At 54.8% G+C, this 24,799-nt stretch overlaps 1 protein-coding gene across 4 annotated transcripts in view; it reads left to right on the top strand.

The window, feature by feature from the left end:
• Positions 1 to 24,799, top strand: part of ONECUT1 (one cut homeobox 1) — a 58,386-nt gene that overhangs the window by 31,002 nt on the left and 2,585 nt on the right. For 2 of the 4 annotated variants that reach the window (XM_061553879.1, XM_061553878.1), the window contains exon 2: positions 20,986 to 21,045. The exons of the other annotated variants lie outside the window; for them this stretch is intronic. In XM_061553879.1, the coding sequence (XP_061409863.1) occupies positions 20,986 to 21,045 (60 nt within the window). The remainder of the gene's footprint in view (positions 1 to 20,985; positions 21,046 to 24,799) is intronic. 4 annotated transcript variants of the gene reach the window in all.

Genomic DNA, 24,799 nt, shown 5'->3' with positions numbered 1-24,799 from the left:
CCAGTGGCGATGTTTACACACCGCACCAGGTACTCATTTCAGGCTGAGTCGACCTAGGGGAGGCCCAGGACCGGTTCAGATAATCGTCACCGGTGTTGGCCGTGAGCGGGAATCGAACCCGGGTCGCCAGGTTCATAGCGCAGCGCGCTAACCGCTGCACCACCGCACCCCGCTACTACAACACACACAGGGTCACCTCTCGACACACACGCACGCTGTCACGGTGATTCCCTCTCTACCACGTGACATCACCACCATCATCACCATCAGCCACGGTCGGTCAATCGATCCACTGCTGGATGAACGCCTCCCCAGAGCGCCGTCACCCCCAGCCCGCTCCGAGCGCGCTGACTCCATCGCTTCACTCTCGGGACGCGTCGCGCGCCGTCGCATCGCCATGCCGCGTGCGTCGCGCGCGCACCAACAAAGAAGCCCCCCCTCGGCCCCCTCCCTCGTCCCCCCCCCTCACTCGAGGCCCCTCCCCCTCGTCCCCCCCTCTCACTCGACGCCCCTCCCCCTCGCCCCCTCTCGCTCAACGCCCCGCCCTTCGCTCGACGCCCCCCCCCCCCCCGCGCTCAACGCCCCCGAGTCTACGTTGTGGCCAATTAGCGGTCACGTGGGGGAATCGGCACCGCCAATCAGGGCACGCGGAGTGAGAGGAACCACTTAAGACAACCCCCCCCCCCCATTGCCCCCTCCCCCCTTTCCCCCCTCCCCCACCTCACAGTGGACACATCCCCCACTCGATATTTCAGATGCAATTACGATCGATGCACACTGCAACCGCCCGATGATTGGTAAACGCGAAAAATAACCAGCGTGTTGATTTGGAAACAGTCGTTTAACAACAACGACAACAACAAGAGTCGCCTCTCCCAAACGAGCCTTAAATACCGCGAGTGGAAATTCGACATTCCTATGCCAAGTAACGGTATATCCACATCCAGCTGGGGTGTGCCGCTGCGGCCGTCTCGCCAAGTCGCCACTCATTGTTAGCCGTGAGCAGGAGTCGAACTCGGTTCGCCGGGTGTCATAACGCAGTGCGCTTACCATTGTCCCACCGCTCCACCCCAATCATATTTCCCAAGCTAATTGCGTTGGTCACGCGGCCGGTCGATTCGTTTGGTTCGAGTGGAGCGCTGTAGGTGGACACGGGGACGAGTGACGTTTGCGATGTCCGCCGAGTTTTGTGCCGCGTTAAAGAGGCGGACAGACGCGTTTGGGGGAAGAGCCTCTGACGATGGACGCTTGTGTTGCGCCCGAAACGTCGTCATTTATTTTATTTTATTTTCTACCTACCGAAAGAACCAAAGAGTATGAACTCCTGCAGTCACGAAAGCTTCAAATCAAGAGGGAAGAGTCTCTTCGTTTCGCTAGAACATGAAGTGCAAAGCAGCGCTTTGGAGAGAGGCGTGTGCACGATGGCATCAATCGATATTCAGTTTGTTTAATTTATCCTGGGGCTTTTGATTGACGGACAGACGGATAAGGCATACGTACAATGTACGAGCGTAGTAGACTAACGGTTTCGTTCACACTACAACCGCAGATTATTTTGCTTGTTGAAATTATTTTTTTTATAAAACTTCTTACGTGGCATCAAATTTAAGTCGGTTTTTTTTTCTCCCTCCGTGTCATTTGAAACATTTGAGTTACTAAACGCCCGCGCGCTTGCAGCGGTCACGTCAGATGAGACCGTGACGCACGAACGCTGCGTTACGGATTCACCGTTCGCTTGCGCCTACATATATATGTGTGTGTCTATCCGTCGCATTGAGGGCGAATGTTCGTGACACGACGTTCAACTATGATGATCTTATATTCTTGGTTCTTTCGGTAAAGTCACGTAGAAGGGAAATAATAAAATAATATTTATATTACTTTATTTTTTGATGATCTTATATTCTTGGTTCTTTCGGTAAAGTCACGTAGAGGGAAATAATAAAAGAATATATTTAAAAACTATTATTTCCCTTACCGAAAGAACCAAGTATATGAATCCCTGCGGTCACGAAAGCTTTAAATCAAAATTTGATTATCTTTCCCACTCAACTGCGCCAACCTCGACGTCTGTTCATGCGCATCATCATCATCATGCGCATCATCATCATCAGTCATCATCATCATCAGTCATCAGCCATGATCGATCCACTGCTGGATGAAAGCCTCCCCGTCTTTTCCCAAGCTGACACCATTTCTCGCGATGCACGCTGTGCTCCTTCTCCTGCACACACGAGCCGCTTTCATCGCTCCGTCTCCCTGGTGGACGTGCCTCTCGACACCGCACCTAGGAGGAGATGGAGCGATCGAAGCGGGCGCGTTCCATCCCTGCGCTGCCGCCCGTCGTTAGTCTCGACCACGAGCGCAATCGCCGACCTCTGTGCGTGTGTACGTAGCGACACGCACGTGTGTGTACACACACGTGCACGTGTGTGTGTGTGTATACGCGCACGCGATGTTTACACACAGCACCTGGCATTCATTTGAGGCCGAATCGACCCATATATGTCGTGATAAATATACATATATACACACTCACATATATAGTTTTATATATAGGTGTGTATAGTATATATAGTATATATATGTGTATTGTATATATGTGTGTATAGTGTATATAGTGTGTATTTATAGTGTATATATATTTGTGTATATAGTGTATATATATAATGTGTGTGTACTTATAGTATTAGATATAACAAATGCGACAGAGGCGTGGATCGTGTTATCCATGAGTACAGAGCTGCGCGGAGCGTAAACGACACGTCTCCACTGGGGAGACAAAGGCGGCTTTGCGTGGTGACTGCCACAACGCCACGTGCAGTGCTCGACAATAGGAGCTTGCCAACCAGCACTCGTATCTCTGCGTGTGCATGCGCAGTGCGCCTACTACACACGGCATGTATATACAGTACTTCTATAAGTGCCGTGTACATTTCAGTTTTTATTTATACAAACATGGGCAACGTCGACACAACAGAAACAACACTGATCAGCACGTTGGGTTCTTACTCATGACGACATCAATTCACGGTATCGCCGCTTTGTAGATCCACTGCTGGATGAAGCGCTGTATCCGAACCCGGGTTCGCCGGGTGTGTTGCGAGCGCAGGTCCGCTAACCACTGCGCCACCGCTCCCCCACCACACACACACACGCGTCTATGTATATAACTGTGTAGACACCACACACACGCACGCACGTCTCTATGTATATACTGTAACTGCATAATAGAAATGCACGAGGCACGCATTGTAACAATGAGGGACACCGTCGATCCGCGTGTTAGACCCCGCCGCGTGTGTTGGGTTCCTCGTCTCGAGATTCTCCGCGACAATTCTGGCAGGTTTGGAGAGTGCTGTGGGTGGGTGGGTGGCACCAGTTGGTGGGGTGCGTGGGTGGCATCAGTGGGTGGGTGGCACCAGTTGGTGGGGTGTGCCACTGCAATGGTATGTGGCTGTACAGTATGTACATACAACACACCCGGGACGATATCAGCAGCAGCAGCAGCAAACAACAACAGCAAATAGCTGCACGCTCGCCAGTGTAATGTGATTTTGACAAACGCATACATTAGCTCGCAATCGATAGGGCGACCCGCGCTCGCGGCAGACGGAGGAGGAGGATGCGGAGGAGAGGGGGATTCCTGGCATGGCCGACAAAACGACAGCTGCACGTGGCGCACGCGCGCAGGTGACAGCGGCAGCCGCAAAGAAGCCGCGCAGAAAAACATCCACGGACCCCGGTTCGATCCAGACCCCAGGCGATCCGCTCGTTCCGCTCGTTTTCATTTCGATGAGATACAGCAAAAAAATGAGAATCAGGCCGTAACGTTTCTGGCGATAAAACAGGAGTTGTGTTAAGGTGTTCAAACACCGAATAGAGATGACCTTTTGCGAGACATCAAGTCTGTGAGAAAACATGCAAAGAAACATGCTCTTGTAATGTACGGCATTGTCTCTGAAACTGATTGGCCTCCACCAGAGACAACTTTCGTCATGGCCTCGTCTCACCAATGTTAGGCCAGAGTACAACGCCAAAAGGCGAAGGTCTTAACACCCGTTTTTTTTATTCCTAGAAAGGATAAGGCCTATTGTTATTGTTCATCATTTTTATACTGGCAAAAAGGTCCCATAGACATATTTTCATGTAATTGTTCGTTAACGCAATGGGGGGCGGGGCGCGGGGATAATTACGGTGGCGAGATGTTAACTACCTCGCCTGGTATACAGGAGGTCGTGGGTTCGATCCCGGCCCTGACGATGCCTGCTGTATATTTGGAGTTTGCGTGTCTGTCTCCCCGTGGTCACGTGGATTTTTCTCCGGTTTTTCCCTCCACGTTTAGAAAAAAACGCGTTTAGAGTATTTAGCTGCTATAAATTCCCATGTGATAAGCCACTTCGTTGACCTATAAATTGTCATAATCAGTTCGCTTCTGAAAAACAGCTATACACATCTCAGTGAGCCTTACCTGTTAGGGAAAAACAACTGTTTATTTTAGTTGAATTACAAACGAGCGTCGCTGTTTCGGTCGCCGCGCTGATGAATGCGATCCGCGGACCGCACGAAGTGGATTTCTCAATCGGGGCGACAATCCGACCGGCACGTGGCGCGTGAGTGGATCCACAACGGAAGACAACAAACAGCTGCGTCAACCTCGCCAGGCAAATTGGCACTCGGACTCTCGCCCGATGACCTCCCCACGCGGAAGGAGAGAAGATGTCTCGGGCTCGACTCCGAGCCCCCTTTCGCGCTGTCGATCGACAACCTTCGCCGCCATTTTTCTCTCTGGGTAGCGGCCATTTTACCGGGAGGAGGAGGAGGAGGAGCAGCAGCAGCGTCAGCTGACGAGACAAGACATTGTGTGTTGGCGTTGATGATGATTATTGACGCGATACGCCTACACGGACATTAGCCCAGGCGACATCATCAAATTATATAAGTAAATCGGACCGGTGCTACGCTTCGCGACGGGGAAGGTGGTGGATAGCGTCGCATAGGGCGAGGCATTTGGATGGAAATCCGGGCGCATGAACGGAGCGGAGAGGCCACCACGGACTCATCCGCAACAACGAAGCGCCAAAGGGCCCCTTCTCGACGGGGGTCAACTTTTGTTGCGGTCAATTCGGCCGCGTCGCAATTAGTCGGAGTTGACGTGGGGTTGTTGTTGTTGTTGCCGAAGAGATAAAAGCAAATCCGCGGCGGATGTTTGCAACTTAGGGGGAGGGGGGTTGGGGGAGGGGTTATTTGCACGACATGGGACGTGACATCAACTTGCAGAGACACACACACACGGGGGAGGCGCGGAGTTAGAGGGCGACTGTTGGCGAGACGAGTTGGTGGGTGAGCGCATTGTGGGGGGCATTGTAGGCGGGCACGTTGCGTGTATTTGACATCTAAAGTGAAATTACATAAACCGCGACTTCAATCCTTTGAGATGCGTCCTTCGCCTGGCACAACAACAAGCTCGCGCCCCGTGTAGACCGTCGTGGTTCTACAAACAATGCATAATTGCCATGATAATGCTACAGCCATTTGCCAACCCACACACGCCACACGCCGTTCCTTCACTGCGGGCCGGCGGTTATGACCCAGGCTCAGGACCGGCTGAGATGTTGCCCGCCACTTGCTCGATGCGCCTCGATACGGGCAACATGACTCAGCCGGGTTCATAGAGCGCAGTGCGCCAGCAGCTATCGCGCCACGAAACCCCCTATCGAACCACCTCATCGCTTGCCTCGATTTAAGAAGGCACGGTTTGACTCAATATCGCAAAGGACAAATCGGAACGGTACCGATTATCTGGGCCGGTTCTGTGCTTCCCCTAGGTCGACTCGAGACTCAAATGAGTGCGGGTGTGGTGTGTGGTGCGTGTGTAGTGTGTGGTGAGTGTGTGTGTGTGGTGCGTGTGTAGTGTGTGTGTGGTGTGTAGTGTAGTGTGTGTGGTGCATTCACATAAACGCCGCCTTGTCGCGTCCTCATTACCGTGTCAAACGCCTCGCTCCCTTCACAAAGGGTGCGCGCAGTGCGTACATATCAATCAGTCAATTAATCAGCAAATCAATCAAGCCAGCAGTGTCCTCTCGCTGGAGCAGGTGGGAGCCCTTCCAGAGTCATTACCCCGAATACGAGACAGCAGTGGCACATTCGCGGTTATAGACGTGGGGAGGTGGGTGGGGAGGTGGGGGGTAGGGAGGTGGGTGGGGAGGTGGGAGGTGGGTGGAGAAGTGGGTATGGTGGGTGGGGAGGTGGGTATTGGGTGGGTGGGTGGCGAGGTGGGTGTGGGTGGGTATGGGTGGGTGGGGAGGTGGTTAGGTGGGGAGGTGGGGAGGTGGGTGAGTTGGTGGAGGGAGGTTACATTTGTATTGACAAAGACCCCCTCCCCCCTTGCCTGTCTGTAGCCTGCGCAGACTGTAGGGGCAAGTGCTCGGCCACCCGCGATTAAAACCGCGGTCGAAGCCGTGCCGAGGTGACGGTCTCGGACCGGTCACCAACGACGGCGTTTTGCAAAAAAATAATATTTTTTGTTTATTGTTTTAAACTTACAATTGCCGACATTGATTTCTTTTGCAAGGCTTGTTTTCCTTGTTCCGAATACATTTGGTTCACACATTTGACGCAAGCCCGTTTCGTGAAGACACACACACACACACGGGGGAGCGGCACATGGCGCTTTGAGATGTCCGCATGGATTCGTTCGTCTCACTGCGAGAGCGCTTTTGGCAATCAACGAAAGCGCATCAACCCGAAACGTCGCTCACTCCGCGTGTGCGTCTGTCCGTCGAACTTCTGTCGCGCCGTACGTAGCCAACCGTGCCAATCGCCACACAGCCTCCCATTACAGCAACGTGGCGTCCAGACGGATTGTGTAAAAACGTTGATTTGCCTTATTATATTAATCCCCAGTATGTCCTGCGGTTTGTTCACACACAGATCGACCGACGGCTTTGGCACAGAACGATAGATCGACGCGTCTAAGCGACTCTGTGTGCAGTGTTCACGCAGCACACGGCACGGAAGCAAAGGCGCATCGTGTCCATACCCTGACTCCGTTCGTGTCAGCAATGCTCTTCCCTATGCAAGCCACACATTCATTGCCCAAGTCAATACGGCGCCAATTGAGATACAAAGACAAGAACAAAAAAGCCCCCCCCCCCCCGTGTAGGCTTGACAGACTGTTGGGTCAAGTGCTCTTAGCGAGCACCTTTTAAGGCCTACACGCCCCAGCCGCCTTTGTCTCCCCAGTAGTGATGTTTACACACTACAACAGCTACTCGCATTTGCGGCTGTATCGACCTAGGGGAAGCGTGCAGGATCGGAACCCGTTCAGATAATCGTCACCCGCGTTGGCCGTGAGCAGGAATCGAACTCAGGTCGCCGGGTTCGCAGCGCATGCGCGAAAACGCGGCGTTCCCCACGTGTACACACGCACGCACGCGCACATTGAGAAATAAATCTCGATGTGAATATTTAACGCAGAGAGCGTTCATTTCTTAGCGCGTCGCGTGTAACAACCATCGGGCGCGTGCAGCGTGGAACGTGTTAATTTGAATGGGGGAGGATGAAATTGGTAAACGCGGAAAGACGGGAGCGTGGTGGTGGTGGTGGTGATGGGAGGGGGGCGAGGACGGGCACTGATGAATCGTCACAATGGTTTCGTCACAATAGAATCGTCACAATAGTTTCGTCACAATAGAATCGTAACAATAGAATCGTAACAATAGAATCGTAACAATAGAATTGCTGGCGAGCACGGGGTGGAGAGGTGGGGGGGTGAGCGACGTTATACCGGATTACGACTTGATGCTGGATTACGAAATGGATAAGCAGACTGTGTCTCGCGTCCATTAATGATTTATATTTTCTACACCAATGGCTAATGATTATTGGGTGATGCGAAACGGAAGCTGTTTATGCGGGTCTGTACCACAGACAGTGAAAATTCACTGTACCACACACACAGTGAAACTCACACACAGTGCATATTCACATGTACCACACACACAGTGAGACTCACACACAGTGCATATTCACTGTACCATACACACTGCGAGACTCGCACACAGTGAATATTCACAGTGACACAGTGAGACTCACACACAGTGAGACTCACACACAGCGAATATTCACTGTGAATATTCGCTGTGTGTGGTGCACACACTGGTGAGAGCGGTGGCGAAGTAGTTAGCGTACGAACACGGCGATCCGAGTTCCATTCCCGCTCACGACCATTAACATATTTGAAGCGGTCCTGGGTTTCCGCAAAGGAGGACTCGGCCCTACGTGAGTGCTGGGCCCTGGTGCAGTCAAAGGCGGTCACGCGTCTTGCAACAACAACAACACGAACCCGATAACGAACGAGACGGGTTCAACAACGAGATAATTATAATCGATTATCGACTCGCCATCCTCCCACCGCGACAATGAAATCGCTGGCGTGGTGGTAGTTGGAGGAGGAGGGGGTGGGGGGGGCGAGTCACTGCGCGTTCGCGGCGTCGCTGCTGCACGCGTGACGGTGCTTGAGGATTTTACCGCCGACATTAGAGATCTCTACGACCTTTAGATTGCAAGGTCCAGTAGCCGAAACGTCTGGGGTTTTTTTTTTATCTTTTCAGGGCTTATCCGTCACTGCCACTGCCAGCACAGTTATCACAAACGCGTATAATTGTTGATTGTCGATGCACCGCTTCCTAAACGTTGCGCATAGCAAACACTCGAACCCTGGCACGTGGCCACCCATCGCGAACCCCACACGAGTCGCACTCGCCGCATGTGTAAGGGTACAGGAGCTTGTGGAATCAGCCACGTGGACGTAGCGCACAGCGCACAACGCGCGCGTGTGTGTGTGTGTGACTACCGTAGCGTTGGATGCAAAGACCGCCCGTGTAGCCTACGGGTGAACCGTTGTCGTGGCAAGTGCTGTTAGCGAGCACCAGTGAAGGCCGGGCACGGGTGCACGAGGTGGTGGGTTTTGTGTGACCAGCAACACGCCCGGCCGCCTTTGTCTCCCGAGTGCCGCTGTAAGGGACTCTGTTTCAGGCTGATTCGACCTCTGGTACCGGCTCGGATATCGCTCGCCACCGATGTTCCGCCGAGAGCGGGGGAACCTTGATTTCGGCAGCCGTGCACCGACCAGACCACTACGCCACCGCTCCCCCTGAATGCAAATCGCAAAAAACACAGAGACACGCGCGATGTCTGCTTTACGGGCTTGGCGCACACAAAGGCGCGCGGCTCCTTGCGCCCCCCCCCCTCTCTCCTTCCCCCCCGTCCCCACCCACACCACCACCCACACCACCACCACCACCCACACCACCACCCACACCACCACCTCCTACGTGGACTTCGCGCCTTGCATTCCAGCAGCAGCGGCGGCGGCGGCTCAGTGGCGTAATTGGTATCAGCGCGCGCTGATTGCCCTGCGGTCTCTGCGCGCTCTCTCGCTGCGTCGTAAAGATTCGAGATAGGGCGCCAGCCACTCGGCTGCTGCTGCTGCTGTCGTGTGCAGGGGGCAGCGGGGATGTTGATGGGGGGGGGTAGCGGTTTAGCGCGGTGCGCTACTGAACCCGGCGACCCAAGTTCGATCCCTCGCTCGCGTGGCCACCGACACCCGTGGCGATTATCTGAACCGGTCCTGGGCCCCTCCCCTAGGTCGACTCAGCCTCAAATGAGTATCCGGTGCCGTGCGTAGACATCGGTGACTCGGGAGGCACCCACCCCCTCGTGTGCCGTGCCGGCTTGCATCGGTGCTGCTCGCTAACCGCACTTTCCCCATCGGTCTGCCCGAGGCTATGTGGGTGATCTTTGTCTCGCTCGCTCGCCCATGCACCGTGCAGTCTGTGCTGCCGACACTCACGCCCCGCCCCTCTCCCCCTGCCGCACCTATACACACACGCACCTATACACACCCGCACCTACACACACACGCACCTACACACGCACGCACCTACACACACACGCACCTACACACACACGCACCTACACACACGCACCTACACACACACGCACCTACACACACACCCACCTACACACACACGCACCTATAAACACACGCACCTATACACACACGCACCTTGGTCTGTTTTTACAAGGAGCAGCTAGTCCGTCTGGACGTCACCGTCCCTGCGAACGGTGACGTCCAGCCAGCCAGCCAGCCGGCAAACCTATTTGTTAGAACATAGAATACAATCCACGCAGTGTGGATGGACTGCCCCCCCCCCCCCGTCATATGAACGAGGACATTCCACCGCTTGCTCAGGATCACCGCCGCCACGGCTTCGTTTTTAAGTCGGGAGGAGCCGCTCTCGAAACGTCTGGCAGGTCTCCATCCACTGCTGGATGAGGGCCTCCCAACGCCGAGCCAACCGCGGCCTCTTGTTTAACCATACTTCACCACGCCCGGTCCTCCACACTGCGCGTTGCTCAAGGCGCCGATTGGCCACGAATATAATTCAGGAACTGCGGATTGAGAGCGCGCCGCTGGCTGCTGACCCCTGCTCCGCAGCTGCAGCCGTGCGCGTCCACGTGTGGAACTTCTTTCGCGTCGTACGTCACCAGCCGCGGTGCGCAATGCGGGCCCGGGGGCAGGAGGGGGTGGGGTGGGTGGATCACGCGGAGATTACCACGAGCGCGAGGCCACCCGCTTGCAAGGGAACGCGCGATTTGGCCGGCAGGTGTCAGCACAGCAAGTGGGTTGTTGACCCACGAACCCGGCGCGAGTGGCACGAGATGCAGGCACTCGTGTGGGTGCCCCATGTCCTGGAATTAAACAGGACGCGAAACAGGCCCTAGATAAATCTAGCAGGCGTAGCGGTGGCGCAGTGGGTTGACGCGCTCCGGCTGCACTACGAACCAGGCAAACCCGAGTTCGAACCCTGCACCACCACGGCTGCACGAGCAGAAAGTTGGTTAAACCTATGGTTTAAAAAAAAGCGGATGGTTAAACCTCCCTGAAGTCGGCTCGGCCTTAAACCATTATAGGCAACCGGTGCGATGTGTAAACATCATCACTTTCCCCAACCAACAGTCTATAAAGTCTACACGAGGGTGGTTGGGTGGAGGGAGTCTTTATCTGTGTGGGCAGTAGCCGGCTCTGGCTGGTGTGTGCGCGTGTGTGGGTTCACGCGCACAGGGGCCTCTGTGTTTATGGCGGGGAGGGCGCGAGATAGGGCCGCTGTGTTTGTTTGGTTTTACGGAGGGCGTCTCGAACCCCACGTGGGCGCCCGTAGGCACCGCGGTGGCGAGGCGCTTCGCCCCGCAGCGTAGCGACTTTCTGTGGCATCCGTGGGGTTCCATTCACGGCGTCCCGGGTGGGGTGGGGTGGGAGGGGGAGGGATACAATCACCGAACGAAGAGACTCCCTCTGAGGTGTGATTCGTCATCATCATCGTCGTCGTTGATTGCTGGGGGCCAGATCGCCGCGTAAGCAAGATGTGTGTGTGTGTGTGGTGTCGTAAACCCTCCTCCACCCGACGCGGCCAATGAGTAAAGCTGCCACGTGAGACCAAGACGTGTTCAGTGTCGTGACATCGCCACCCGCGACAGCGACACCCGCGGTGCCGCTAATCGCGCGGCAGCTTTTTTATTAATTGGCTGTGCCGGGTGGCGCAGAACTTACGACACACATTTTTGCTTACGCGATTTGGCCGCCCCCCTCCCCTCCTCCAAAAGAATCAGTGATGAATCTTGCGAGTGGTCGCGAACGCCGGCTGCTACACTGTTCGATGCACAGGTGTGAGAGTGAGTGAGCCGAGTATCAATCTACGGCGGAGGAGTTTTGCGATCATTTTACCGCCAGACGTTCGACTCTTCCGCCAACGGACTATTTCTTTAATCGTGTGCATGTACTGCACTGCGCATCCATTTTTGTTTTGCCAATCTACTGCCTCGCCGCCCCTTCATATCTCGAGGAATGACAAACACGTTACATCACAAAGACAAATATCCCTCGTATAGCCTCCAACAGACTGTTGGGGCAAGTGCTGTTAGCGAGCAGCACCCGTGAAGGCCGGCACCGCGGCACACGAGGGAGGGGGTGGGGTGTCAAGCAAACACGCCCGGCCACCTTTGTCTTCCCAGTGCTGGTGTTGATTATGCATCTCACCAGTTGAGGCTGAGGTGTTGGGGGGCCTGAAGCGGGAATCGAACTCGGGTCGCCCGGTGCGTTTCGTCCCCTGCACTGGCGACCCGTGGCGTGTCCATGCAGAGCAGCAGCATCTCGCAGGCCACGCGGGAGTTGGTGTTGGCCGCGCCCGACTCTGCCGATGAGCTCCAGAATGGGGCAAAACCGGGCTGCTGGTTCACGTAAACTCCGCAGCGCCGTTACGCCGACAAAATGCAAACGCGCTTTGGGTCTGCGTGGAAAATGCGGAACGGAAAGACGGAATGTGATTTATTGAATTTAGGGCCAGGTTATTGCTGTAGTTGTGTGTCTATTTATAAGCCTCACCTGGACAGTACTGGAGTTGTGTGTGTTCGTATCGACACGTTGTGTAAGTATACGTAATTATGTAATTGGTTGTTAAATGTTCAGAGTAAATAATAGAAATGTTCATATACCTCCTCGACCATTTGCCACTCAACGATGCGTTACTGCACCACAGTCCATCGAATGTTGGCAGTGATAGGTGAACACTTTTTTCTTAGTGTGGAGGGGTGGCGCAGTGGTTAGCGCGCCGTGCTTCGGACCCGAGTTCGATTGCCGGCCACGGATGACATCAGTGGCGAGTGATATCTGAACCGGTCCCGGGAACCCCCTCCCCCCCCTCCACTTCACCGACCCGCACTGACCAGCGTGGTGAAGTATGGCCAAAACAAACCCCCATCCGTGGCGTGCGGAGGTCCCAGTCACCCAGCAGTGGTTTGACCAAATGGCTGCAAGCGGTGCACGAATGCAGCGGGGCTCAACCCGGGGACGGGACGTCAACTCAAATGTGAACCACGTCGCCGGTTGTGTTATCTGACGCCGGGTCCACGCGTGAGCCGACAATTGAGCCGACCAATTGAGCCGACCAATTCTCTCGCAGCGCCGTCACCGTGGGACGAGTCGTGCCTCTGCTTGCGTGAGCGCCAACACGCGCGCGCTTTGAAACAATTCCAGTTGCACGCAAAAACCAACGTGGCGCGCAACTGCTCGCTCAGGTGCGGACCCGGCTTCGTTCACTGATTGGTGTGTCCCCTCCCCCCGTATGATAAGCAGGCGAGAAACGTCGCACGCCACAATCGTCCTGAGTGCGTCTCGCCATCTCCCCTGGATCTCGGACGCCAAGCAGGGCCGAGGATCTGGTCAGTGCGTTGGGTGTGGGGGTGACCGCCAGTGCCTTGCCTGGTGTTGTCGTGCATGGCGCTGCGAGAGCCCGCGAGGGTTGGCCAGAGAATTGAGACTTTGGAGTGAATCTGGGTGCATAATTCGCATGACCGGCACGCCGTGGTCCGCCCTCGCAGATGTCACGATTGGGTTGTTTGACTCTACTTGGTTAAGCTAGAGGAGGGCACGTCACTAATGGGGCAGGTAATCAGACGCATGTGTCCGGGTTAATAGATACAGTATGTCGGCGGGAACTCACCGTTACACTGATCGCCAGCTACCTCGTAATCAATTACGAGGCGCCTGTAGCGGGAATCGAACCATCGCGAAAGTGCAAACCGGCTCAGTGGCGAGCGAGCTGACCACCACCGCACCATTCTGGAATTCCAACTCCTGAGTTTCCCACTTCCCCAGCCGTTCAGCTCCCTGGCCCCGTTCAGCTCCCTGGCCCCGTTCAGCTCCAAGTCTGGACACCTTGAATCTTGACTTAAAGCTTTCATGACTGCAGGAATTCATATTCTTTGGGTCTTTCGGTAAAGTCACTTAGATAGGTTCCCCCCTTTTCCTCCTGATGATGATCGCTTGTGTTGCGATCGAAACCTCGTAGTTTTTTGTTTACTTTAGTATTTTTGTTTTACCTATCTACGTGAATTTACCGAAAGACCCAAAGAATATGGACACCTTGCTCGCCCGCTCCGTCTAGTGGCCATCTGTTAAAGAAGAAAAGAGCTTTTCAACTCATCGGATTTCCCCCAGTATAAATACATCCTCTGATTGTGTAAGAGCCCTCGCGACACGCACCGCGTGGGCTGTTACACGGACACGTTCTGGAGGGGAGGGTGGGGGGTGTGTGAGGCGAGGAGTGGTGAGTGAGTGTGGGGGGGGGGGGGGGGGCTCCCATCCTCAGTCTCCGTGTGCACTCAGAAGCAGGGGGGGGCGGGGGGGGGAGTGGAATCGCCTCCACCGCCTCGCGAACGAGTGTCGCTGTGGTGGTGACGCAAGTCCCGCCTGCCCGCGGTGGCCGCGTCTGGAGGAGCGGTGGGGAGCAGCGCCACGAGGGGGGATGAGGAGGTGTGGGTGGGTGTGGGTGGGTGTGGGTGGGTGTGGGTGTCGGTGGGTGTCGGTGGATGTGGATGGGTGGGTGGGGGTGGGTGGGTGTGGGTTGGTTTTTTTATCCGCAGTGCCCCCCCTCTGGCAAAAGCGTCGGCACCTAAATAACCCAAAAGGGTTTATACACAAAAACGTCGGGCTAGATCAAGTACACATATATACAGCTCGAATTCAAATACCTCATAAACACAAGCAGCTAATTAATATATAAAGACAATTGTTAATCCGTCTCGTCTCTTATCTTGTCGGCATCTATTTCCATCCCGAATTGTGTTCCATTTCTCTAATCTCGCTATCTCACTCACTCTCGCCTATAACCCCTTCTGCCATCTCACCACACGGCTCTGTCGCGCGTCTACATTTCTCCCTCATCTCGCCCCCATCTCGCCCCAATCTCTTATCTCTCGTCCACATCTCTTCCGTTATCGCAAACCAGGAGTGATCAATTGAAATTGGACGGGAAGGCGCAGCTCATTTCTCATGAAGGTTCTATCAATTGGCGAGCGCCTCTCACCGAGAACGGGACAAAGAGGAGGGAGGATGAGGAGGGTGGATGAGGAGGGTGGATGAGGAGGGTGGATTAGAAAGGTAGCGGAGGAGGAGGGTGTGGAGCGAGGCACTGCGAACTCGCACCATTGTATCAGAAAAATCGTGGTCGCATCGTCTCGCTTTCTGATTTCTCTCGTCTGGCTCGGGGAGGCGGCGGGCGGGTGGGGGGGGGGGACATTGGAGAGACACCGGAGAGAGAGATACGGTCACTGCGGCAAATCCATATGTATGGGGGGGGAGTGGGTGCGCAGAGCGAGGAGGATGAGGATGGCGCTGGTTCCACGCGCCGCGTGTCCCCTCTGCTGCCCGATGTCCGTCACTACAGCGCAGAGCGCGCGCCGCAGAGAGCACGCGCGCGGAGCCCCCACTACACACACGCAGCACACACACACCACACACACACACCACACACACACCACACACACCACACACACCACACACACACCACACACACACCCCACACACACCACACACACACACCACACACCACACACACACACCACACACACACACACACACACACACACCACACACACCACACACACACACCACACACACACACCACACACACACACCACACACCACACACACCACACACACCACACACACCACACACACACCACACACACACACACCACACACACACCACACACACCACACACCACCCACACCACACACACACACCACACACACCACACACACCACACACACCACACACACCACACACCACACGCACACACCACACGCACACACCACACACACACACACCACACACACACCCCACACACACCACACACACACACCACACACGCACACCACACACACGTGGTTCCCCCGAGGGAGACTCTGCAGGGGTGAGCATTAGTGACGGTCAGCAGCGTAGCGAGCGTGGGGGGCATGCAGGGGGTGCTTTGTCCCCCCCTCCCCCCCCCCCGTGGCCGAAGCTACGAATTGGGGCCCCCTTGACAACCACCAACAGTAGTGACAAAGAACAAAAAAATGTAAACACGGTTTACATTTTAATTTGTTTTTTTTCTTCAAGAAATCGCTTTCATTCACGTCCCACGTTTTATTTTAATCTAATTAGGGCGGTAACGTTTGGCTTCCGCAAATAGCGCAAAGTCAAATCTTGTTGCTCCACCTGACATCAACGCTTATGGTCTGGTGCCAACCCCCTCGATTTGTAGACAATATCCACATTGGACCCCCCCCCCGCCTATTCTTTACACGCCCCCACAATGCGCACGTGCCATCTCTTTGAAACGTGCAAATTGAAAAAAAATCGGGCGCCGGTCGGTGGCGGTGCGTCTCGTAGCCCAGCGCGCGTGCGCTGACCTCTCCGGCGAGCCTCCGACACTTTTCACACGTGGCCGCAAAAGGTGGCGAACGGCGGCGGTTGTCGTTCTGGGACGTACTTTTTCCAGAATCGACCCGAGCTATAAACGCTCCGATGCGTGCAAAGGGGTTGCGCTGTTCGCCTTTTGGCGTCGTTCTCTGGTCTGACACTGGTGGTGAGACTGACCGTGAAGAAGGCCGCTGCTGTCGCTGGAGTAGGCCAATCAGTTTACAGTACAATGCGTAATAACATGATACAGGTAGTCCCCGACTTACGATGGAGATGCGTTACGACGACTCCATCGTAAGTCGAAAATATCGTAAGTCGAAAATGGCCTCGCCTACCCAAGAGTTTTACAGAATGGTGATAATTTAGCAAAACAGAGCAATTTATAGTACCGTACTGTATAAACTATATTCGTACAGTACATCCCGGCAGCGTCCCAATGTACAGTATCGTACCTCGTTCACTGGACTCCCATGGTAAACTGGACTCCCATGGTAAATTGAAATCCCATGGTAATCTGGACTTCCGTGGTCAGGGGTCGGCAAGCAAAAGCAACAAGAAGAGCCATTTTATTTTGTTGGTATCGAATTCCAGGAGCTGCGCTGCGGTCCTCCAAGAGCCGCCGCCTGCAGTTGGCCCGGAGCCGCAGCAGGTTGCAGGGCCCTCCCAGGTGGTCACGAGCCCTCCCAGGTGGTCACGAGCCCTCCCAGGTGGTCACGAGCCCTCCCAGGTGGTCACGAGCCCTCCCAGGTCACGAGCCCTCCCAGGTGGTCACGAGCCCTCCCAGGTCACGAGCCCTCCCAGGTCACGAGCCCTCCCAGGTGGTCACGAGCCCTCCCAGGTGGTCACGAGCCCTCCCAGGTGGTCACGAGCCCTCCCAGGTCACGAGCCCTCCCAGGTGGTCACGAGCCCTCCCAGGTCACGAGCCCTCCCAGGTGGTCACGAGCCCTCCCAGGTGGTCACGAGCCCTCCCAGGTGGTCACGAGCCCTCCCAGGTGGTCACGAGCCCTCCCAGGTCACGAGCCCTCCCAGGTGGTCACGAGCCCTCCCAGGTCACGAGCCCTCCCAGGTCACGAGCCCTCCCAGGTGGTCACGAGCCCTCCCAGGTGGTCACGAGCCCTCCCAGGTGGTCACGAGCCCTCCCAGGTCACGAGCCCTCCCAGGTCACGAGCCCTCCCAGGTGGTCACGAGCCCTCCCAGGTGGTCACGAGCCCTCCCAGGTGGTCACGAGCCCTCCCAGGTGGTCACGAGCCCTCCCAGGTCACGAGCCCTCCCAGGTGGTCACGAGCCCTCCCATGTCACGAGCCCTCCCAGGTGGTCACGAGCCCTCCCAGGTGGTCACGAGCCCTCCCAGGTCACGAGCCCTCCCAGGTGGTCACGAGCCCTCCCAGGTCACGAGCCCTCCCAGGTCACGAGCCCTCCCAGGTCACGAGCCCTCCCAGGTGGTCACGAGCCCTCCCAGGTGGTCACGAGCCCTCCCAGGTGGTCACGAGCCCTCCCAGGTGGTCACGAGCCCTCTCAGGTGGTCACGAGCCCTCCCAGGTGGTCACGAGCCCTCCCAGGTGGTCACGAGCCCTCCCAGGTCACGAGCCCTCCCAGGTGGTCACGAGCCCTCCCAGGTGGTCACGAGCCCTCCCAGGTGGTCACGAGCCCTCCCAGGTGGTCACGAGCCCTCCCAGGTCACGAGCCCTCCCATGTGGTCACGAGCCCTCCCAGGTCACGAGCCCTGACGATTGCTTTGCCGATCGATGATTCGACGCGGACGCTCGGAACGTCGGGGAGCCCCAGGAGCCGCATCACCCATGCATGCAATCCCAGGGCTTTGGCTTTCAATTTGGAGGGGGCTTTGAGGGTTGCTGAGTGGCTGAGACGGGGGGGGGGTGGGTTTGGGAGGTCTCCCGTGGTGTCAATGTCGGAGCACTGAGCCATCACGGCTGAAATCCCGCATTTAAATCCCCGTGCTCCCACCCGGGATTAAACTGGGCTCTCGGCTGTGCTGAGTGCTGATGGCCTCGGCACGGTCGACGATGACTGCAAACACACAAAACAGCAGCAGCAGCAACAACAACAACAACCCCATTGCATAGATTAGCGCTCTCGACTTAAGCTCAGTTGAACACGGCCCCGCTGCGTTACGCTGCTGCTGCTGGTGCTGCTGGTGCTGCTGCTGCTGCTGGTGCTGCTGGTGCTGCTGCTGGTGTAGTTGTACTGTACGGTTCGATGTTGGACGGTACTGGTCTCGACTCGTAAGACTCTCGGATAGAGAGAGCGGCGATGTTTCGTTTTTGGCATTCCGATGGTTTACCCGGCAAGAGACTCGCTCTGTGAGTTCCGTGGCTTTCCTTCGGGAGGGCACTGCTAAGTGTTCGCTGGACGTTGTTTTGTGTGTGTGTGGTTTGTCATCGCCCCCCATCTCCGATTAGCGCGGTTAGCTACGTACGGTGCGAAAGAAGTTCAACATACGTACGATGAGTAATTTGCGGAGAGGTTTTTTTTTTGGGGGGGGTGGAGGAGAGGTTGGTGGGGGGAGTTTCAAACTTTGGTACAACAACAAAAACATTGGGGCCGTGACACCGGGCATGCAATGGCCCCTACGGCTCTTGCCGGTGACTGCACGGGGATCTTTAACGTCCGCCGTGGACGCCCCAGAGTCACGCCCCCCCCCCCCCCCGCACCGCAGGTCGCCTCGAGATTCCCTCCTCCTGGACCCTCGCCCCGGGGTTCCCGTGAACGAAATGGAACCAGCAACTGGCCCGTCGACGATCCGCATGGCACTTTGGCCCTGCCATCGAGGAGGGTTTCATAGTTTACAAGCCAAAGAAATACAACTTATTAATAAAATATCTTGTAATTGTTCGCAATTACAATAGAGATGTTTTTCATGTTGTATTTCTGCAATTGCAACAGTGGTGTGCAACTGTGGCTCATCCAGAACAGACCACATGCAACGTCTCACGTCGCAATGCCCCGAACCAAACAAACGAAGGAGAAGTCACAGCGATGATGAAGACGATGACGATACCCTCTGTTGCTCCTGGCGCGGCTATCTCGCCTTTACCGCCAGACGGTGAAATTGTAAGTTGGTGGTCCCGCAAGCTCCGTCAACAGCCGCACGCTCACAAGAAGTTCCCGCACCGAGTCCTCTCGCATGCCCTCTCGTGGCCGCCGTGCCTCATTGGTCCGTTGACGAGCTCGACTCGCTAGAGGCGATGCTTGAGATGCTTTTGCATTTTCAACTTCAGCGCCAGCTGTAACCAATCCACTGCTGGATGAAGTCCTCCCTCCCCATGCAGTCGCTCAGGGTCTCGCGATCCCAGCCACCACCTGGCGTGTGGAGACGGTGGCTACCCTGTGTGCAGGTGCCAGCCGGGTTGTTAACTTCGCAAGGGAGCGCGAGGCGGCAGTTGGCTCGAGGAGGCGTTCATCCAGCAGTGGAGTGGCAGTGGCTGATGACGGCGGTGGAGGCAGGAGGCAAAGCCGACCACGCGCGTGGCCGCACCTCCGACTAGCACGGTTGGCTACGTGCGGTGCGAAAGAAGTTCAACACACACGGGCGCGTGCTGGAGTACAGAGTCCACTGGCCCATCTCCCTCTCTCTTGGCTACTGGGCATGCCGAGAGAGTGGTGGGTGGGTGCGTGGGTGGGGGGGTTGTGACCAGTGACGTGCGGTGAGGTCAATGGCTGGGGAGGCAATGGCTAGTGTCAGAGCCAGATTCACACACTGAGGGGTGTGTGTTAGACACGTCCCCCTCAGTGAGGCAGATGTCATAGCTGCCTCCCCTGCTGCTTTTTCATTGCAGTTTCACGACGAGACCAGCGAGCCTAAATATCTTTATACACATACAGTACGTGAAATAAGTTACCTGTAGTATGGAAGGCGAGGACATGAAATGAAGGGGTCTACAAACATTACATTGGTGACATACTGAGATAGTAACAGGCACGCGCTTATTGCCCGCGCTCCATCCAGTTACTGAGGGGTTGCGCAATCAGAGGGGAGGCTGAGCTCGTCGCTGCCTCACCTCTCGTCTCTCCCTGTATTTGCAGCAGAGCTCCGCAAATTTGGCGATTTTCACTATAAAAATTATCGGAATCGTACAGAAATGACATTTATAACACAGATCAGTGGGAAAATCTTAATATTTATTTTACTTGATTTTTTTTTACTTTTCGTAATAGCTATTTTCATTGGAGTATAACAGGTGAGGCTCTGCCTCCCCTGCCTCCCCTGCCTCCCCTGACCGCCCGTCCCTGGCTGTGACCCTTTTGGACAACAGGACCCGCGAACGGAACGACGGACGAGCGGCCGCGTGACCGACGTCCTCATCGGCGCGCAAGCGGCACCCCCCCCCCCCCCAACTGCGAGACGTGGACCCGACATTCGGTGGCGGCACGAAAACTTTGCCCAAACCTGAAACGTGCTTCGAATGACACCGACGAGAGGAGCGCGCGCGTGGGTCGTTCAACCCCTAGGTTTGCTCGGCCTTGAAATGTTCTCTTTGATGCGGTGTGCGCGAAGCTTTGGCAGTGGGGAGACGGAGCCGTGTCCCGGGCCGCGCGGTGTCGTCGCGATGACGTCGCTGTTGTGTCATGCCGCCGTCACCCGGCGCTCGGTGTGCGAGGCTAAAACGTGGGATGTGTGCGCGTGTGTTTGTCCCTGTGCGTGTGTGTGCGTTAGACTTTATAGAGAGCACTGCTGGAATGGCCCAGTATCCATCGCCAGTCATCAGCGCACAAAGTAAGGTCTACAGACCAGGGGGACGTAGATTCACCCACGGGCTTGTCATCCGACAGCTGCAAACTTTCGCACACAATGTCACCGTTTCGCTTCCACTGCCTCTGACTTTCTGGGCTTGCAAACCACTCTCTTGGCTGCTCTCCTCCCGCATGTCCACCTCTGTGTGTCCACCTCTGTGTGTCCACCGCTGTGTGTCCACCTCTGTGTGTCGTCTGCCTCTGCGTGTCTAACTCTGCGTGTTTAACTCTGTCTAACTATGTGTGTATAACTCTGTGTCTAACTCTGTGTATCTACCTCTGCGTGTCTAACTATGTGTGTCTAACTCTGCGTGTCTAACTCTGCGTTCTAACTCTGTGTGTCTAACTCTGTGTGTCTACCTCTGTGTGTCTACCTATGTGTGTCTAACTCTGTGTGTCTAACTCTGCGTGTCTAACTCTGTGTGTCCCACTCTGCGTGTCTAACTTTGCGTTCTAACTCTGTGTGTCTAACTCTGTGTCTCTACCTCTGCGTTCTAACTCTGCGTGTCTAACTCTGTGTGTCTAACTCTTTGTGTCTACCTCTGCGTGTCTAACTCTGCGTATCTAACTCTGTGTGTCTAACTCTGTGTGTCTACCTCTGTGTGTCTACCTATGTGTGTCTAACTCTGTGTGTCTAACTCTGCGTGTCTAACTCTGTGTGTCCCACTCTGCGTGTCTAACTCTGCGTTCTAACTCTGTGTGTCTAACTCTGTGTGTCTACCTCTGCGTTCTAACTCTGCGTGTCTAACTCTGTGTGTCTAACTCTTTGTGTCTACCTCTTCGTGTCTAACTCTGCGTGTCTAACTCTGTGTGTCTACCTCTGTGTGTCTACCTATGTGTGTCTAACTCTGTGTGTCTAACTCTGTGTGTCTCACTCTGTGTGTCTAACTCTGTGTGTCTAACTCTGCGTGTTTAACTCTGTGTGTCTAACTCTGTGTGTCTACCTCTGTGTCTACCTATGTGTGTCTAACTCTGTGTGTCTAACTCTGCGTGTCTAACTCTGTGTGTCTAACTCTGCATGTCTAACTCTGCGTGTCTCACTCTGTGTGTCTAACTCTGTGTGTCTAACTCTGTGTGCCTAACTCTGTGTGTCTAACTTTGCGTGTCTCACTCTGCGTGTCTAACTCTGTGTATCTACCTCTGTGTGTCTAACTCTGTGTGTCTAACTCTGTGTGTCTCACTCTGTGTGTCTACCTCTGTGTGTCTACCTCTTCGTGTCTAACTCTGTGTATTTAACTCTGCGTGTCTAACTCTGTGTGTCTAACTCTGTGTGTCTAACTCTGCGTGTCTAACTCTGCGTGTCTAACTCTGTGTGTCTAACTCTGGGTGTCTAACTCTGTGTGTCTCACTCTGCGTGTCTAACTCTGTGTGTCTCACTCTGTGTGTCTCACTCTGTGTGTCTACCTCTGCGTTCTAACTCTGCGTGTCTAACTCTGTGTCTCTAACTCTTTGTGTCTACCTCTTCGTGTCTAACTCTGCGTGTCTAACTCTGTGTGTCTACCTCTGTGTGTCTACCTATGTGTGTCTAACTCTGTGTGTCTAACTCTGTGTGTCTCACTCTGTGTGTCTAACTCTGTGTGTCTAACTCTGTGTGTCTCACTCTGTGTGTCTCACTCTGTGTGTCTACCTCTGCGTTCTAACTCTGCGTGTCTAACTCTGTGTCTCTAACTCTTTGTGTCTACCTCTTCGTGTCTAACTCTGCGTGTCTAACTCTGTGTGTCTACCTCTGTGTGTCTACCTATGTGTGTCTAACTCTGTGTGTCTAACTCTGTGTGTCTCACTCTGTGTGTCTAACTCTGTGTGTCTAACTCTGCGTGTCTAACTCTGTGTGTCTAACTCTGTGTGTCTACCTCTGTGTCTACCTATGTGTGGCTAACTCTGTGTGTCTAACTCTGCGTGTCTAACTCTGTGTGTCTAACTCTGCATGTCTAACTCTCTGCGTGTCTCACTCTGTGTGTCTAACTCTGTGTGTCTAACTCTGTGTGCCTAACTCTGTGTGTCTAACTTTGCGTGTCTCACTCTGCGTGTCTAACTCTGTGTATCTACCTCTGTGTGTCTAACTCTGTGTGTCTAACTCTGTGTGTCTCACTCTGTGTGTCTAACTCTGCGTGTCTAACTCTGTGTGTCCCACTCTGTGTGTCTAACTCTGCGTGTCTAACTCTGCGTTCTAACTCTGTGTGTCTAACTCTGTGTGTCTACCTCTTCGTGTCTAACTCTGTGTGTCTCACTCTGTGTGTCTACCTCTGTGTGTCTACCTCTTCGTGTCTAACTCTGTGTATTTAACTCTGCGTGTCTAACTCTGTGTGTCTAACTCTGTGTGTCTAACTCTGCGTGTCTAACTCTGCGTGTCTAACTCTGTGTGTCTAACTCTGGGTGTCTAACTCTGTGTGTCTCACTCTGCGTGTCTAACTCTGTGTGTCTCACTCTGTGTGTCTAACTCTGTGTGTCTAACTCTGTGTGTCTCACTCTGTGTGTCTAACTCTGCGTGTCTAACTCTGTGTGTCTCACTCTGTGTGTCTAACTATGTTGTATGACTTGCAGGCAGACATGTTCACCGTGCACCGTGTTCTCCCCATCGTCAGATGCTTTCCCCCCAACCCCAACCCCCTCTGTGTTTCAAAGCGAAGCGTGAGGAGTGAGGGGTGTGGAGTGAGGGTGAGACGTGACCCCCACACCAGAGGAGAGAGAACGCACGCCACCAGATACTAAGAACCACCTCCCAGCAGATAGCCCCCTCTCCTCTCTCTATTTATATTTCTTACTAAGCGGCGAGTGTCAACAACTCATCTCCTGGGCCCGCAGTGTCCTTCGTTGTGAGGCCCCAGCGGGCCGCTGGGGCCTCCTGGTGCCCCCCTCCCACCCCTGGCAGGCCACGCCGTATCTCGGAATCAGCACATTTATTGACACTGCAGGAGAAACACGAATAGCTGCAAAGCTCTCTTTCTCACAGATGTCCAGTAGGTCACGTGGGGTCAGCAAGGCTCAGGGTCGCCCTCTTGAGGTCATCGAAACCTTTCGTCGATCGTCCTCCACCCCCCCCCCCCGCTGTCCCCTTCGCCTGCAGCTCCCTGACCAGCCCAGCGATCCGTGCTGTCGGCTCCCTCTCCCTGTCCAAGTCCCGTCTCAGCATCGTCTTCCTCTCCTCCTCTTCCGCCTACGGCTTGCTGGCGTCTCTGTCTCTCTGTCTCTCCATGACACCACGACGCCCGCTGTCTCCGTGTGCAATGTTGCTGATGTGTGATGTCATGTTGACGCTCTACAAGTCCACTTTGCATGCTCGCGTCTTCTACCCCAGTGAGGGTTGTGACATTCCGTAAGGGCCCTGTACGCCTTGCTCTGCGATATTGACATTGGTGTTGTTGTTGTTGTTGTTGCTGTTGTTGTTGTTGCTGTTGTTGTTGTTGCTCATGCAGCGCCACGGATCTGCCGTGTAAAATAGCCGGGCAAAAACTGGCTTCACGGAACCATCATCCGTGTAAAAAATCTAAATGAACTTAATCTTGAATCCCACACTCGTTAACGTCAGCTCAATGAACGTGGGATAGAGCTCATCCCTGTTTGTGATCTTCTTAAGGCAGTGGTGGAAATTCCACGTTCATATGCCGCGGAGGAGGATATTCAGAGGACGCTTATTGTTAAACCTCCTACAGAGTTTAACTTTTTTCTCCCAATATTGGAGGGATGATAGGCCGAGTGCGACGCTAATGGGGATTCAAACTCACGCCCTTCTTGACTTT

This window comes from Lethenteron reissneri, chromosome 18 (genome assembly GCF_015708825.2).
Source record: "Lethenteron reissneri isolate LAM-NWPU_2019-01 chromosome 18, ASM1570882v1, whole genome shotgun sequence".
Classification (NCBI taxonomy): Eukaryota; Metazoa; Chordata; class Hyperoartia; order Petromyzontiformes; family Petromyzontidae; genus Lethenteron; species Lethenteron reissneri.
The sequence above is the reverse complement of the archived record's forward strand: the minus strand, read 5'-3'. Positions and strand labels throughout refer to the sequence as shown.